The sequence below is a fragment of the Salvia hispanica genome, chromosome 5, assembly GCF_023119035.1.
Source record: "Salvia hispanica cultivar TCC Black 2014 chromosome 5, UniMelb_Shisp_WGS_1.0, whole genome shotgun sequence".
Lineage (NCBI taxonomy): Eukaryota > Viridiplantae > Streptophyta > Magnoliopsida > Lamiales > Lamiaceae > Salvia > Salvia hispanica.
Genome location: NC_062969.1, coordinates 18,199,509 through 18,215,256, shown reverse-complemented (window position 1 = coordinate 18,215,256; position 15,748 = coordinate 18,199,509). Strand labels below are relative to the sequence as shown.

The following is a 15,748-nucleotide window of genomic DNA, read 5'->3' as shown; positions in this document are numbered from 1 at the left end:
ACCGCCATTTCAACACAAAAAATCACATTAACCAAATAACTCTCTCAATCTCAATTTTTAGGATTTTAATAATATAATTTTTATTTTTTAGGATTTTAATTAAGTAATTTTTAATTTTTTAGAATTTTAATTATGTATTTTTTTTATTTTTTAATATTTTTTAATAGTATTTCGGATATTTTGAATTCATTTTAATATGTGAAAATATTTTTAGTAATTGAAGTATTTAAATTGAATAATAAAATGGTGGGACCTTTGAGCATGCTCTTGCGGAAGAGCATGAATGTGGGTGTTGTACTCTTGAGAAAGAACATGAAATTAAAAATGAATAAAGATGGGTCCGGACCCACATCGTGCTCTTGGCAAGAGCATGGATGTGGATACTCTTATGGTAAGGTGATGCGGATTAGTAGATGACTCATATATACTACTATTACATGTGAAACATTTTTTGGGCATAGATTTTAAAATATTTGTTTAGTGGTTAAATAAAGAGAAAATAAAATAGAAGTAAGAAAAAAAATAAAGAAAAAATGTAGGAGAGAGGATAAAGTGACAAGAGATAGAGTAATGTTTTTTTTTTTTTTTTTTAAAATTATTTCACTTATAATGGGACTGCCTAAACAAGAATATGTTTCATTTATAAGAGCATCTCCAAAGGTAAAATAATATAACTACCATATTTACCTTTTTTTTTCATAAAAAATCATTCTCCAAGGAGAGAGGTATTTGAGAAGGTATTATATCTTTTCCCATTTTGAAGATGTATATTTATCTCCCCATCAATGTAGAGGTAAAAATCTTATAACTACTATATTTGTCTTCTTTTTATGAAAAACTCTTATCCAAGGAGAGAGGTATTTAAGAAGGTATTACACTTTATATTTTTTAATGCATTTTGTACTATTATTTTATTTTTAAAAAATAATTTACCCTTCTATATACATTTTCCCTTTGGAATGTGCTACTTTTTAAAAGGGTATATTCACATTTTAAGAAGGGAAATACATAATATACATTTTCTATATATTTTTTCCCCTTGGAGATGCTCTAATGGGACAGAGAGAGTATATCATTGTTTAGCAAAAATAAATTTGGTTGTTTATTGTTTCCTCTGTAGCCGAGTCGTATTCTTTTCTGGATTTTTTTACCGTAGTTGAGTCATTTACTTTTTAGTAAAAAAGGTAATATATTTCTTTCTTTCTTCATTTTTTTATATCCTTACTACTTTGTCATTCTTTTATTTAATTTATTTAAATTATTTTATTTTAATTCTCTTGCTTAAAAAAGAGTCCAAAGCAGTAGTACAAAAAAGCGTGGTTTCGTAGGCAGAAATTTACAATGGTTTCAACTTCCAATGGGCCAATAAGAGAGGGTTATTTCAGTCATCTAACTCGGGTGCCATATCATCATCTATTTGGAATTTTTCTGCCAATCCAATCATATTTGAAATAATGATTCAAACAATAATTTTTGTACTATTATTTTTGACCGACTTTTACTTGATCCTTAAATTATTCCCTTGACATTATAAACAAAATAAGTTAAGACTTACGATCATAAGCGCACTTCCTACATCTCTGTCTCACTCACTCTTGCACTTAGATTTCATTTCATCACATTCCAAAATCGGAGTATATTCCGGCGACCCAGAACAGATTCCGGGGAACTTTCCCATCTGACTGTGCTGGAAATTGAGTGAAAAGTGAAAACCCACTGCATAAAATCCGAATCTTGGCTATTAGTCTTTCTTGTCTTAAACCGTTGAAAATTGAAATCCAAATGCAAAATTGGTGAAAGCGTGATTAGAAAAATGGGTTCTTGTCTCAGTGTTGAAGGAGAAGAACATCAGCAGAGAGAGAGCAATTCTTCTTGTGGAAAACCCGGTACGATTTTAACACACTTGCATTCTTTCTCATATTTGTTGTTTGTAAAGTTATGCCTTTGATTTGAGATTCTTACTTATCATCACCTCTGTTTGTGTGTATTGAATGAAGTGTGCATTCTCTTTTTGGCAACAGTTTTGTGTATTAATTAGGCTCAAGTTTTGCTTTGGTTTGAATTAAAGATTGCATTTTGGTATCGGTAACATTGCATTGCATCTTAACCTGCTTCTTGCAAGGATAGCTTTGTGTACTTATTCAATGCTAATACAAGAAAATGGACATAGAAGCAACAATATCTGCAAATGGTTTGCTATAGAAAAAGCAGTTTTCTTGACTTGTTTGATGTTTTATTTATGGCAAGTGAATTGAGTAAATGCATATTCTTGTTATGTAATCATGTATCCCAAACAACTGCTGATTCATATATATACAAGTATGGTTTTATGATGGCTGTGTGGACTTGTTCTGTAATCGTTTATAGGTAGCAATGGTGGCTCCAAATCTCCGGTGAAATCGGGCTCTGTGAGTTCAAACACATTCGTGATCATCCCTAAAAATGTGAAGGATCTGCGTATAAGCCCTGGCAACGGCGATCTTGATATCTTCACGTATGAGGAGATGAAGCTGGCCACAAAGCATTTCAGGCCAGATCAGGTTCTCGGTGAGGGTGGATTTGGTATTGTCTACAAAGGAGTTATAGATGAGAGCGTGAGGCCTGGATACAAGACGACTCAGATTGCTGTTAAAGTGCTTGATCCTGAAAGTCTACAGGGCGACCGAGAATGGCTGGTGAGTTTTTTCCCGGGCAAGATTAACTTTATGCTCAGCAATTGATGGAATTTCATCCTGGAGAAAACTTTCATACCTTCACTAAATTGTCAAGTGATAATTTATCAAAAAAAGTGCACTGTTATGATAGCATTGTGCCTTTCTCATCCTTCTAATTGAAAGATATGTTGCTTGAATTGTTCTAGTTTGTCGAGTTTGAGTTGCATATTTGACTGCATAAATAATGTTTGTCAAGAAAGTGACTGTATGTTGCACCTCATCTCACCTGTTTAAAGACAGTTTTGCTGCCTTGAATTTCAAAAATCTGTTCACTGAAACTCTTTTCAAATTAATTAATCAAAATCTAGTTATCGCTGAATGTTGAGGTTGTCGTTTGCAGGCAGAAGTAAACTATTTAGGCCAACTCCGACATCCTAATCTGGTGAAACTTATTGGCTACAGCTGTGAGGATGACCATAGGCTTTTGGTCTATGAATATATGGCATCTGGGAGCCTCGAGAAACACCTTTTCTTCAGTAAGTGGTATTATTGGAAAATTGTTTCAGCCGAGAGTGACTTGCTTTCTTATGCTCATTTACTCATGTACCAATCACCTGGTTTAGCGTAGTTCTATGATTGAGTATACTTATAGTGTTTCTGTTGTTTTTGCTTGTAGGGGTTCGAGCCACGTTAACATGGCATAGAAGACTAAAAATTGCTTTGGATACTGCAAGAGGCCTTGCTTTTCTTCATGGTGTTGAAAAACCTATCATTTACAGGGATTTCAAGACTTCAAACATTTTGTTAGATGAGGTTAGTATTTGGATGGAATTTTAGTAGTGAATCCCATAGTTTTTGCAATGTCTACTAGTTTTATACAAAACTTTGTCATCACCATCAATCGTTCGATGGCTGAAAGTTTATAACAAACACAGGATTTCAATGCAAAGCTTTCTGATTTCGGGCTGGCAAGGGTTGGGCCAACGGGAGATCAAACTCATGTCTCAACACGGATTATGGGCACATACGGTTACGCTGCTCCTGAGTATGTCATGACCGGTGAGTCTGATGGTACGATTCGCGCATAGATTGCTCTTTGATATAAATCTTAAGACGAGTTGTGGCTCAACTAAATTTTATGATTAGTGACTTAATGATCATCCATTTATAAATTGTTAGGACATTTGACAGCAAGAAGTGATATCTATGGGTTTGGAGTTGTTCTGCTCGAGATGCTTATAGGAAGACGCGCAATGGACAAGAGCAGGCCAAGCCGAGAGCATAATCTTGTGGAGTGGGCTCGCCCGCTCCTCAACCACAGTAAGAAGCTTTCAAGAATACTGGATCCTAGAATCGAGGGGCAATACTCCACCAGGATTCTCATGAAAGTGGCGAATCTAGCATACCAATGTCTCAGCCAGAACCCGAAAGGAAGGCCCCTCATGAGTCAAGTCATTGAGATCCTGCAACCTCTCGTCACTCAAGAACTGAGCCCGACAGAAAGTGGTGGTAGTATAACCCTTTACGAAGTCCAAAAGGACACGCCTCGGAATCCCAACGGAGGGTAAGAAACGGCCAAGAAAGTCAGAGCGGAAGATTTTGACTGTTGAAACCTGTAGTTTTTTCACAAGTCATGAACATTGTAACTCTTTAATGATGGAAGTAAGCAAGGCAAGTGTTTATATATCCAAAATAAAAATGAAAGGAAAGAATTTTGGCACACTTTGGAAACCATTTACAGGAGTTGTCTGGATGATTTATCACATGCACGAATTTTACTTGGCCATGTTATTCACCTAGATGATTTAATAAGATGAAAAATTAGAATGGTCAAAATAACAAAAGCAAATCCAAAATTAAGTGATTTACCTTAGCATATCTATCAAAGTAGAGTGCTTATTTTCAATTTCTATAAGGTGCTTCCTAATTAATGTGATCTCCTTTACTGTTTGTGCTCATCACCCATGAATAGTTTGTGAAAATGTTTCTGTTTTTTCATGCAATTTAGCCAAGTATCATTGTTCTTCAATCCTGACTTCATTTGAGTTCACGAAACTTTGTTTTGATGCTTTCAGTGAGAAGATGAGAAACATACTATTAATAATCCGGCTTGTCATCCACTTGTAATAGTACATATTTATATTACTAATACTGAATTAAATTTCATGCTTTCACATCTCTTGATAACAGAATTTGCGGATTGTTGAGGTTGCTCAATACAAGTACTTCTAGAAGAGAGAGGAACCTTTTTGTCATAGTCATTCTGTTACCAAATTTCATCAAACCATTATGTCACATTCAGTCATCTCTATAGGATGTTTCTGCAGGAGGTGCAAACAAAAACATTATACTCCCTTCTTTCTGAAAGGTAGTTGAGTCATATTCCTTTTTAGGTTGTCCCGTTGAGTCATTTCATTTTTTGGCAAAAATTTTATTTGTCTTATGCTTTACTTGCTCTTGATCTCTCTTACTTTATTCCCTCTCTTACTTTGCTCTCTCATTTTTCACTTTTAACACATTAATTTTTTAATTCTGTGTCCAAAAGAAATGCCTCAACTACTTTAGGACGGAGGGAATATAAAACACATGTGATAAAGATCATAAAGGGGAGGTAACTTCTGGATATTGAGATTATACAACAGGTTGTCTATATTACTAGTATTACATTTCATTGATATGCATAATAAGAATGTTACACAAGTGAGGAGTAGGATTTACACAAGTGCAATTTAATACTCCATGCGCTCTTTCGTAGTTGTCACTGAGTCATTTTTCAATTGGGTAAGTTTCTTTATAGATGGGTCATTTTCATTTAGGCTCCGTTTGGTATGTGGAATTGGAATTGAATTGGAATTGGAATTGTATAGAATTGAATTGCAATTCAATTCCAAATCCTTTGTTTGGTATAATTAAAGAATTGACATAGAATTATAATTCAATTCCAAATCCTTTGTTTGGTATAACATTATTGATATAGAATTTTATTATAATTTCAAAACCTTTGTTTGATATTTCAAATAATTGATATTGATTTAGAATTGGTACGCACACACAACATTGACCAGCAAACAAACTGAAACTTCTATAATTAAACCAGAATATGTGGAGTAAACTACATACAAAGCATTCACACATGTTTGATAAAACTTCCAACTTTGTTTTTTCTTCTTAGTTGGAGAATAGTTGGAAAATAAACAGAAAATTACAAATTGCTAATGGTGTGTAAGTATGTGTTAAACATATCCACAAAATGTCCATCTTAGCCTTAGACATTGAGAAGCCCAACTTGATTCCTCTTTATCTTTAACTTACAAATATTGACTGCTCCATGAAAGTATGTATGAATGCATTCATACTTAACTGCCCCCAGTCCATAATCTGCACCATATTCATCATGTTTTGATCATCCTGCTTGATGTGTTTTTGCACCTTGCCCGTCAGCACGATCTTGAGAGAAAAGAGTATATATATCTTCCCTATTCTCTATCACAATTTTTCTCCTATAAGGTCCAATTTTTGAATTTGCCTTCAAAACAATAATAAGCATATTTAATCACAATATAAATCATGTATCCGCAACTGTACATCAAGAAATATTACATCAAGAAATATAACATTTCTAAAAGGAATGGATTTCATTCTTTGATACCAAAATATATTTGGACACTAAAAGTAAGTTGAGCTACTTACTGAACAAAACTTAAACAGCAAAGGCAGGTTATAGCATTTCAAGTTTCAACCACAGGTAATGATACTCAAACTATTTTAGGCATTTGAACTTGCTAGTTGCTACTATAACTACAACACTTACCATACCAAACAAACTTCACGTAATCATTTCTAGTCATATAATGCATGTGAAGGGTTCATGATCTCTACAAAACAACTAGAGATAACAATAACAATGGGCTGCTACAAATTAAGTTATAACTAGAGACTCTTATCTTATTGTTCAAAAATCACAAATGATATAAGCAAATAAGTCACCATTAAAGACACCCAAACAAAGACCAGCACAACAATCAAATTCATTTTAATTTTAGATATAATCTGTAATGTAAACTTAAACTCATTTTTTGAACAGGAAAAGAGCAGCAGCAAAGGGATAACAATAACAGAGTAATAGCTACTGATCTTTAACCATTTCAAAATAAAGCTTGGGCAGAGTGCTGTACAAATCCTCTATATGCTGCTAGACTAGAAATAGCAAAGAATATTGGTTTGGGAAGATGGTTTTTGGGTTTTGTTAGATTAGTGGTGATGGATTTTGTTGGATTAGGACATTGGTTTGGAAAGATGGTTTTTGCAATTTTGCAGTTTCTGGAGGTGAGACGAAGGAAAGTGGGAGTGAGTAAGTAACATTACTTTCAAAGCATGTGGCAATCAAATTATAGCTAACAAAACACTCGAACCCTCAAATCCCAAGCAATTAAACAAATAAACTCTAGCTAACAACTACAATCAATTTGAATAAAAAAAATTGACAAATCTGCAAAAATGGAGATTTAAAAAAATTGGCAAAATTGAAACAAAATCAAGCACAACACAGGATGGTATTAAGAAGAACAAATTTTCGATGACGAATAATACCTGATTGATTGTTGTGAGATGAAGGACGCTCTCCAGAGAACGAGAGATTAGGGTTTCCGTCGCGCAGAGAGAGAGAAAGAGAAAGAGAGAGAGCGTGAATGGGAGAGTGAAATTGGATTGACCCGTTTTTTTGTTTTGACCCGGTTAGGATCCGCGAATTTATAATTTGACCCGCGAAATTGAGATGTTGGATTTGGAATTCTTCATCTAAAAGTTTGGAATTGAATACATGGAATTCAAAATTTTGGAATTACAATTCAATTTCAAATCCACATTTTTTTCTAGTACCAAACAACAAAATTGGAATTGGAGCCTCCAATTCCAATTCCATGAGTTGAATTCCATGTACCAAACACAGCCTTATGGTAATTAACTCAACTTTTTTTCCTACTTCATTCTCTATCTTACTATAGTATCTGTGTTTTTTTCTCTATTATACCGTATCTATTTTATCACCTGCCGATTTAACACACTACACATTCATTTGTTAAACTTCATGCCAAAAAGAAACGTCTCAACAATAAAGGAACGGAGCGAGTAGCATACTGTTAAGAAGAAAATTTATTACGATTAGCCCGGTGGATAATTTGTAAATATATATCACTGGCCAAATAAAAATAACACCAAAGATGGTCTACACACTGCGTGATGAGTACTGCGTGATGAGTGAACATATTGGATGGCAATAAAACTTTGCATGTGGATACTGAGGGTGAGGGAGCATTTATAGTATAATACTCCGTATTTGAATTTTGTGAATAATTAATGTTCCATGTAGATGTAGTATTATACTTTACTATTGATTTGTAATGCTATATTTTTTACGATTTTATGTAATGATATAATTTTTAATTTAATTTAATTAATTTATAATCTCAAATCTATATTTCAAAATATCTTAGTCCATTGCATGGATGTGATACTAGTAATTAATCCATCCGTCCACCAATACAAGGTTAATTTGGCCAGACACATATTTTAAGAAATGTAGTAAAATGTGAGTGGAAAAATTTAGTGAAATGTTGATCCTACTTTTATATGGAGTATTAGTTTTATAATGAAATGTGAGTAAAATAAAGTTAATGGAAAAAGTAGTACAAAAACAAATGAGATACTAGGTGGATGGATGAAAATGACAAAATGTGACACTTATTGATGGAAGGGAGGGTAAAAATGATCTTAGCTTATCACAAGCCATATATATTTCCCGTTACTGAAATTGAATTTTACTACTAGGACATTTTTGTGACAGCTGGGCTTCCTAATGCAATTGTATTTGAGCTGAGTCCCTAGATAGATGTAGGAGATGAAAGGAAAAAAAAAAGATTTGAAGTGAATATCGAACGAAGAAGCGCATGAATCTGATGCAAAAAGGCGGCAGATATATCGGCATGAAGCAGCGGACACAATGGTTAGTCACAAAAGAAAACAAAAGTATTACTAAAATTAATGATTTGGCAGAGTCACTCTGCCACACACATTTCTCCTTCCTTTCTCCTCCCCTTCCCACCCACCCCCCACCGTCGCCGGCAGGCCCTCCTGCCGTCGGCCTCGCGCCACCCCAAAGTGAGCGCCCCACCCCTCCCCACGCTCCTACGCCATTACAATGGCTAGGACACCAATCACTCCATATGCAATCTTCCTTTTCCTCTTCCTCTTCCGTCCCTCCTCCGCCCAGACGGAGCTCGACGCGCTCCTCAAATTCAAGGCCTCCATCACCAACAACGCCGTCGCCCTGTCCGACTGGGCCCCACCCCTCCCGCCATGCACCGCCAGCACCGCCAATTGGGTCGGCCTTCTCTGCGAGAACGGCGCCGTCGCCGCCCTCTACCTCCAGAGATTGGGCTTGGAAGGCGCGATCGACGTCGAAGCCCTCGCGCAGCTGCCCAATTTGAAGGTCCTCAGCTTCACCGGCAACAGCTTCGCCGGCCCTCTCCCTAATCTAGCTCTGCTCCCCAATGTCAGAGCCGTTTCCTTCTCGAGTAATAAGATGTCCGGCGCTATTCCGGCGAATGCGTTTCAAGGCATGACGGCGCTGGCGCAGCTTGATTTGGATGACAACGTGTTCTCCGGCGAGATTCCGGCGTCCCTGGCCGGTCTGCCCGCGCTGCAGGAGCTGATGCTGCAGAACAATATGTTCCAAGGCGGATTACCTCCGTTCGGAGAGGGTCAATTGTTGAACTTCAGCGTCGCCAACAACGACCTCTCCGGCGAGATTCCTTCCGGCCTCAGCCATTTGGAAGCTTCTGCTTTTTTAGGTTAATCAATTTTTTTAAAATTTTCAATTTTTTTTTTTTTCCTATTGAAAAATAAGTACTATACAGGAAATAAGGATCTATGCGGAAACCCGTTGTTGCGGTGCCCGCACCACCCGCTCCGGCTCTCTATTGGAACAATTGTCATGATGTTACTCGTCGTCGCCGCGGCTGTGGTGGCTCTGGTAGTGGTTATAGTCATCCTCTGCCGCCGGAGAGCCGCGCCGCGGCAGAACCAAGACGAGATAGCGAAGGCCGCTGTCCTCGTCGCCCACTCCACCGCCGATCCGGTATCTGATCCGGAGCGCGGGGAGTGCGCGGCCACGGCCTCTCAGCCGAATGTGAGAATGACGTTTCTCAGAGAGGATAGAGATGTATTTGATATGACGGATTTGCTCAAAGCATCTGCTGAGATACTTGGAAGCGGGCTATTCGGGTCAACCTACAAGGCCGCTCTGAGTGAGCGGCAGATAGTGGTGGTGAAGCGGTACCGCCACATGGGCAACGTCAGCAGGCAGGACTTTCAGGAGCACATGCGCCGCCTCGGGCGCCTCAACCATGCTAACGTCGTGCCACTTGTCGCCTTCTACTACCGGCGGGAGGAGAAGCTCCTCGTCTACGACTACATCGACAAGACCAGCCTCGCAGCCGTCCTCCACGGCAACCGCTCCCGCCCCGGCCGCAAAGTCCTCGACTGGCCGGCGCGGCTGAGCATCACAAAAGGGATAGCCCGAGGGCTCCTCTACCTCCACAACGACCTCCCGAGCCTCACGGCCGCCCACGGCCACCTGAAATCGTCGAACGTGATCCTCGATTCCGAGCAGACGCCGCTGCTAACGGACTACGGCCTGGTCCCGATCGTGAACCAGGAGCACGCCGAGCAGCACATGATCTCGTACAAGTCGCCCGAGTACAAGCACACGGGCCGCATCACGAAAAAAACCGACGTGTGGAGCCTCGGGATCCTCATCCTCGAGATCCTCACGGGGCGCTTCCCCTCGGACTTCCTCAAGCCGAAGAAGGACGCGCCGGACGCGGACGCGGCCACGTGGGTGGAGTCGGTGGCAAGAGACGAGCCCGACGTGTTCGACACGGACATGGCCGCGGAGGCCGAGTGCGAGGCGGAGATGGTGAAGCTGCTGAGGATTGGGTTTGCGTGTTGCAAGGCGGAGGTGGAAGAGAGGCCGGACATTAAAGAGGCGGTGCAACAGATTGAGGAGGTCAAGGAGAGACAAACGGTTTCAATTTAGAGCAGAGAAACTAGCTTGAATCGTCAAGATTTATCTTTAGATTTAGTGTGTTGAGACTTAAGACCATATATATGCTTGTTTTGCATCTTGATGATTTTGGGTTTTCTTTTTTTTTTTTTTCTATCCTTTGAGTTGATCATAGTCTGAGAATGGTTTGGTAGAAGCAGCTGACTCTTAGAAAACCAGCTCATTGTAATTACCCTACGTTTATATCAAGTGGGATTCTTGCACTTCAGATTGTTAGTTACATAAATATCTACGTAACCAAACACATTACATATTTAATCTCGAGATACAATCTTGCAAACCGAACACTCCCGTATTATACTATGTTCGAATGTCACTTCAAATCACGCGATTGATTTCAACTGCCGTCAAATTTAGAGGGATAAATTAATTTGAACTTTTTTAAAACGATTGGTTCAGAGATTAGCCGCACTTTATTAGCCAGCGTGATCACTTTTTCTAAGCCAATGGTAATTTGATTTACGTAGTCCCGTTTTTGGTTGGTTTTATTTCTTCATGCGTGAAGAGACACAAAATAATTTGGGACGAAGCTAAAGTTTTTGGTTGGTTTTATTTCTTCATGGCGTGAAGAGACACAAAATAATTTGGGACGAACCTAAAATCTAAGTAGCCTGTTGAATATAGAAATCTAAGCCCATTTTTGGTGATCATTCAAGATACTCGTATAAGTTTCTCTTCTAAAAGGGAGCCAACTGCAATGAATTGACGTGCTTTATATTCCATGTCCTGATATCCTTTAATGTCAGATAATTTATGCTTAATCCTTTTGGTCTCAAGGTTATGATATACTTCCTCTATTCCACTTTAAGTGGAGCATTTCTTTTTCAGCCACAAGATTTTATATAATATTATTTTGTGAGATAAGTGGAAAGAATAAAGTAAAAGTGAGAAAAAAATATAGAGAATGATGTTACTATTTTTAAAAATGTGTCATTTAAAGTGAGACATCCAAAAAAAATGTCGGAGAGAGTAATTTTCTCATTTGCATGCTCTGTTTGCCACTAAATCTCAATACATAGTGACTGAACTCATACTAACACGACTTCTATTCTTTCTCAATCGGCTTCAAATTTTAATAAATGAGCTTTTTATCTTCTATTTCTAATGCATAATAATTTGATATTAAAAATAATTTGAAATGTAATATATTGTGACATGCATCACAAGTGAGATACTAGTATTAATTAAATTTTAGGTGAATTTGAATTGTTGATTAGTATTTCAAAGATGTGATGTGATAAAATAGGATAATAGATAACAAACATATAACAGGGCTAGAGAATTACGCTCTATCTATCACTACTTAACATTTTGAAAAGAAGAAGAGATGGCAGCCCATATTATCAGGGAAAGGGAAGGAACAAGTAATTAATAAAATAATTCCAAGCAATATGGATTTCATTTGAGAGTTTGGTGCGGTCAATGAATCTGAAACAAGATTCATTGACTGAAACCAACTCGATCTTGTAAACATTTTTGGGTGTGAAATGACAGGCCAAAGAGAGAAGGTTGCAGTAGCCATAGACAAAGACAAAGGGAGCCAAGCTGCATTGAAATGGGCCGTCGATAATCTGTTGGGCAAAGGCAAAAGTGTTAACCTTGTTCACGTCAAACTCAAGGCCAATGAATCCACCAAAGAAGTCTTCCTTCCTTTCCGTTGCTTTTGCACTCGCAAAAACGTACGAACCCCCCTCACCTTCTTCTTCTCCGTATTAGTACTATTATAATATCGATCAACTACTCTCTCGTACCAGATTCAAGTGAATGAAGTGATAATACAAGACTCGGACGTGGCAAAGGCCGTGAGCGACTACATTAAGATCAACTCAATCGAGACACTGGTGATGGGTTCCTCGCCCAAGAATGGCTTTGTCAGGTAACACAAGATTACTATTATTACTATTATTATGTTATAGAGGAGCTAGTTGTATTAGTTTGTTGTCATTGCCATAGTATTGCATTGTAGTACTATATAAGTGAAGAAGGGCTACTTACAAATTCTTTGGCAGAAGATTCAAGACTGTTGATATTCCAGGCAACGTCATGAAAATGGCGCCAGAGTACTGCACTGTTTACGCGATCTCCAAAGGGAAGGTGGCATCCTGTAGATCTACCTCGATTCCCAACCAAAGAGAGCATGAGCGCGAGCGAGAGAGTTCAGTTCATAACTCATTCAATGGAGGCCGAGGTCTGTTTTAACTATCGGCACTTGTACACGTGTTAGTGTTAGTGTTACTGAATCCCCGGGTTTTTCATATCTATGTAGCCAAGCCATCAATGGAGGAAACAGATTCAATCAGGTAGGGCGAGTCACCTAATAATATACTCCTACTACTTTTTATACACCATCCGATTAAAGAATATTGGATAAACAGGTCGGCCTTCACCAGAGACAAAGCTAAGCGGTCGTATGGAGAGTTTTCAATGGGTGAGAGCGACATATCATTTGTGGGGACAGCCAGGCCAAGCACTGACCGCATATTCGATCATGATCCGTTCATTCCAGCTCGTCTCTCCAGCAGCTCCGACCAAGATAGCCGTTTGAGTTTTGGATCTCCATTCTCCAATCCTAGATCATCTGATGCTACCACTAACAGTTTTGGAGTATACTCATCCACCTCCCAGGAAAGTGGAAACTTTTCGTGGTCGGGCTCCCAAACCATGGTAACAACACAACACGAAACACTGCAAATAAATGTATATATATTGCAATCAAATCATTTTCTTGATAACAGGACGATGTCGAAGCAGAGATGAGAAGGCTGAAGCAGGAGCTCAAACAGACCATGGACATGTACAGCACAGCATGCAAAGAAGCACTCACAGCCAAACAGAAGGTACGTTTGTTATACTACAATTAACTGAACTAATTCAATATTTTCATCAAAAAATAATATCTCTAGGCACTCGAGCTTCATCGCTGGAAAGTAGAAGAAGAACAACGACTTGAGGAGGCACGCCAAGCTGAGGAAGCCGCATTAGCAATTGCAGAGAAGGAGAAACAAAAATGCAGGGCTGCTGTCGAGAAAGCAGAAGCCGCTCAGAGAATAGCTGAACTCGAAGCACAAAAAAGAATCAATGCCGAAATGAAGGCACTCAAAGAAGCAGAGGAGAAGAACAGAGTGCTCAATAAGTTTACACAAAATGATGTCCGATATCGCAAGTACAGCATTGAGGATATTGAATCAGCCACCGACTACTTTGCAGAATCTCGTAAAATTGGGGAAGGCGGATACGGGCCAGTCTACAAGAGCTGCCTAGATCATACACAAGTTGCAATAAAGGTTCTTCGCCCAGATGCAGCCCAGGGAAGATCACAGTTTCAGCAGGAAGTGGAAGTTCTAAGTTGCATTCGGCATCCTAACATGGTTCTCCTCCTAGGAGCATGTCCAGAGTATGGATGCCTTGTCTACGAGTACATGGCTAATGGAAGCTTAGACGATCGCCTATTTAGGCGAGGAAACACTCCAGTGATCCCTTGGCAACTCAGATTTCGTATTGCTGCTGAAATAGCCACCGGACTCCTTTTCCTCCATCAAGCAAAGCCAGAACCACTTGTACACAGAGATCTCAAACCAGGCAACATTTTGCTTGACCGCAACTTTGTGAGCAAGATCAGTGATGTTGGGCTGGCCAGACTTGTTCCTCCTTCAGTAGCAGATTCGGTTACACAATACCGAATGACATCAGCTGCGGGAACATTCTGCTACATAGACCCCGAATATCAACAGACTGGGATGCTTGGCATAAAATCAGACATATACTCACTTGGGGTTATGCTGCTTCAAATTGTAACTGCCAAACCCCCGATGGGATTGACTCACCACGTTGAAAAGTCGATTGAGAGGGGGACCTTCGCTCAGATGCTCGATCCACAAGTTCATGACTGGCCTGTTGAAGAGGCCATCATGTTTGCCAAGTTAGCACTCAAGTGCACCGAATTGAGGAGGAAGGACAGACCTGATCTTGGAACTGTGGTGTTACCCGAACTCAACAGATTCAGAATGCTTGCTGAGCAATCCATGCCCACCACCTATCACTAATTGCAATTGCAACATTGATTTGATCAACTAATTGGATGCATCCAAGACAGAAGCCATCTAACACATTTTTGTTGAAATCTTTTTTTGCATCAAACTCTGCCTTGGAGCTATATGTTAGTTGTCAGTCACGAACCATCTTCTTGTTATGAAATGTATAAATGTGTGATAGAAAACTTGACTGTCAGTATAAAATCATTCTTGTGACATAACCAAGTTTTGGTATTACTCCATTTATACATGAGATAATATTTCTTAGACTTTTGTGTATCAAATATAAGATGCTACGGTAAATAAAGCAAATGATTCAGATAAACATAACATACGAACGTAGTACGAGTAATTAAAATTAGCACATTACTCAGTGATGTTTACCACAAAATCACATAAAGTAGCTTATTACAATGTAAAGCTAAATTTTATAAATATACACCGAACTGCAGTTTGCCAGGGATAAAATCTTTACTTTCTATCAATCTCAAAATCTGAATAAGAGGAAATTCCTCTTAGATTTACTGCATGATTCATCGTCAGATGGAAAAAGAGTTTGTAACTAGAATAAATTAAAAGAGAATCTCAAATAAGATGCTTCTACAAATTATGTTTATGTCCATTCTACGGTTAATTTAATCATATCAGCGGATGCAGAAAATTTGTTTAATAGGGGGCTATATTGTGAATAATACTCGCTTTGTCCTTCATGGTCTTGAGCACTGGCAAGGCCCCCCAGCTATTTCAGTTATACCTATATATGTTATATGTACGCAATAATTACAAATGCTGAAGTAGTGCAGTTGTTGTAACCTGTCACTAGTAGAATTGGGCTGGATTCTATCCTCCCATCTAGCAATATGATTTTGAGTATATTTTTTATGCCTCTTTTGGACTTTAATTTCCCTACCAATTTTTTATAATCTTATTTTTTTTATGCC

At 38.6% G+C, this 15,748-nt stretch overlaps 3 protein-coding genes and 1 long non-coding RNA gene across 5 annotated transcripts; 3 read left to right on the top strand and 1 right to left on the bottom strand.

Moving 5' to 3' along the window:
- Nucleotides 1–1,560: 1,560 nt before the first annotated feature.
- On the top strand, nucleotides 1,561–4,417 carry LOC125186736 (probable serine/threonine-protein kinase PBL17). Of its 2 annotated transcripts, none has more exons than XM_048083180.1 (6): nucleotides 1,561–1,886; nucleotides 2,368–2,675; nucleotides 3,055–3,190; nucleotides 3,331–3,467; nucleotides 3,590–3,713; nucleotides 3,834–4,417. In XM_048083180.1, exons 1-6 carry the CDS (start codon nucleotides 1,814–1,816, stop codon nucleotides 4,220–4,222), a joined length of 1,167 nt encoding a protein of 388 aa, XP_047939137.1. In that variant the 5' UTR covers nucleotides 1,561–1,813; the 3' UTR covers nucleotides 4,223–4,417. The 2 variants fall into 2 exon arrangements, with proteins under 2 accessions (XP_047939137.1, XP_047939136.1); XM_048083179.1 differs by having other exon boundaries at nucleotides 3,590–3,725.
- Nucleotides 4,418–5,711: 1,294 nt separating this feature from the next.
- On the bottom strand, nucleotides 5,712–7,401 carry LOC125187798. Its single transcript, XR_007170668.1, has 2 exons — nucleotides 7,245–7,401; nucleotides 5,712–6,180 (listed from the first exon to the last, which is right to left on the bottom strand). It is a non-coding gene; the product is annotated as an uncharacterized LOC125187798 (long non-coding RNA).
- Nucleotides 7,402–8,842: 1,441 nt separating this feature from the next.
- On the top strand, nucleotides 8,843–10,984 carry LOC125187773 (pollen receptor-like kinase 1). The gene is made up of 2 exons (XM_048084405.1): nucleotides 8,843–9,502; nucleotides 9,569–10,984. Exons 1-2 carry the CDS (start codon nucleotides 8,851–8,853, stop codon nucleotides 10,747–10,749), a joined length of 1,833 nt encoding a protein of 610 aa, XP_047940362.1. The 5' UTR covers nucleotides 8,843–8,850; the 3' UTR covers nucleotides 10,750–10,984.
- Nucleotides 10,985–12,229: 1,245 nt separating this feature from the next.
- On the top strand, nucleotides 12,230–14,982 carry LOC125190940 (U-box domain-containing protein 52-like). Its single transcript, XM_048088365.1, has 7 exons — nucleotides 12,230–12,455; nucleotides 12,531–12,652; nucleotides 12,789–12,964; nucleotides 13,043–13,076; nucleotides 13,152–13,440; nucleotides 13,512–13,613; nucleotides 13,680–14,982. The coding sequence occupies exons 1-7, from the start codon at nucleotides 12,264–12,266 to the stop codon at nucleotides 14,817–14,819; spliced, it is 2,055 nt and encodes a 684-aa protein (XP_047944322.1). The 5' UTR covers nucleotides 12,230–12,263; the 3' UTR covers nucleotides 14,820–14,982.
- The last annotated feature ends 766 nt before the right edge of the window (nucleotides 14,983–15,748 follow it).

Bases quoted from the DNA above. Each gene is read 5' to 3' on its own strand.
- LOC125190940 (XM_048088365.1), top strand. From the start codon at position 12,264: ATGACAGGCCAAAGAGAGAAGGTTGCAGTAGCCATAGACAAAGACAAA. The intron at 12,456-12,530 runs GTACGAACCCCC...CTCTCGTACCAG, and splicing joins GCTTTTGCACTCGCAAAAAC to ATTCAAGTGAATGAAGTGAT. The intron at 13,077-13,151 runs GTAGGGCGAGTC...TTGGATAAACAG, and splicing joins GAGGAAACAGATTCAATCAG to GTCGGCCTTCACCAGAGACA.
- LOC125186736 (XM_048083179.1), top strand. From the start codon at position 1,814: ATGGGTTCTTGTCTCAGTGTTGAAGGAGAAGAACATCAGCAGAGAGAG. The intron at 3,191-3,330 runs GTAAGTGGTATT...TTTTGCTTGTAG, and splicing joins CGAGAAACACCTTTTCTTCA to GGGTTCGAGCCACGTTAACA. The intron at 3,726-3,833 runs GTACGATTCGCG...ATAAATTGTTAG, and splicing joins CATGACCGGTGAGTCTGATG to GACATTTGACAGCAAGAAGT.
- LOC125187773 (XM_048084405.1), top strand. From the start codon at position 8,851: ATGGCTAGGACACCAATCACTCCATATGCAATCTTCCTTTTCCTCTTC. The intron at 9,503-9,568 runs GTTAATCAATTT...AGTACTATACAG, and splicing joins GGAAGCTTCTGCTTTTTTAG to GAAATAAGGATCTATGCGGA.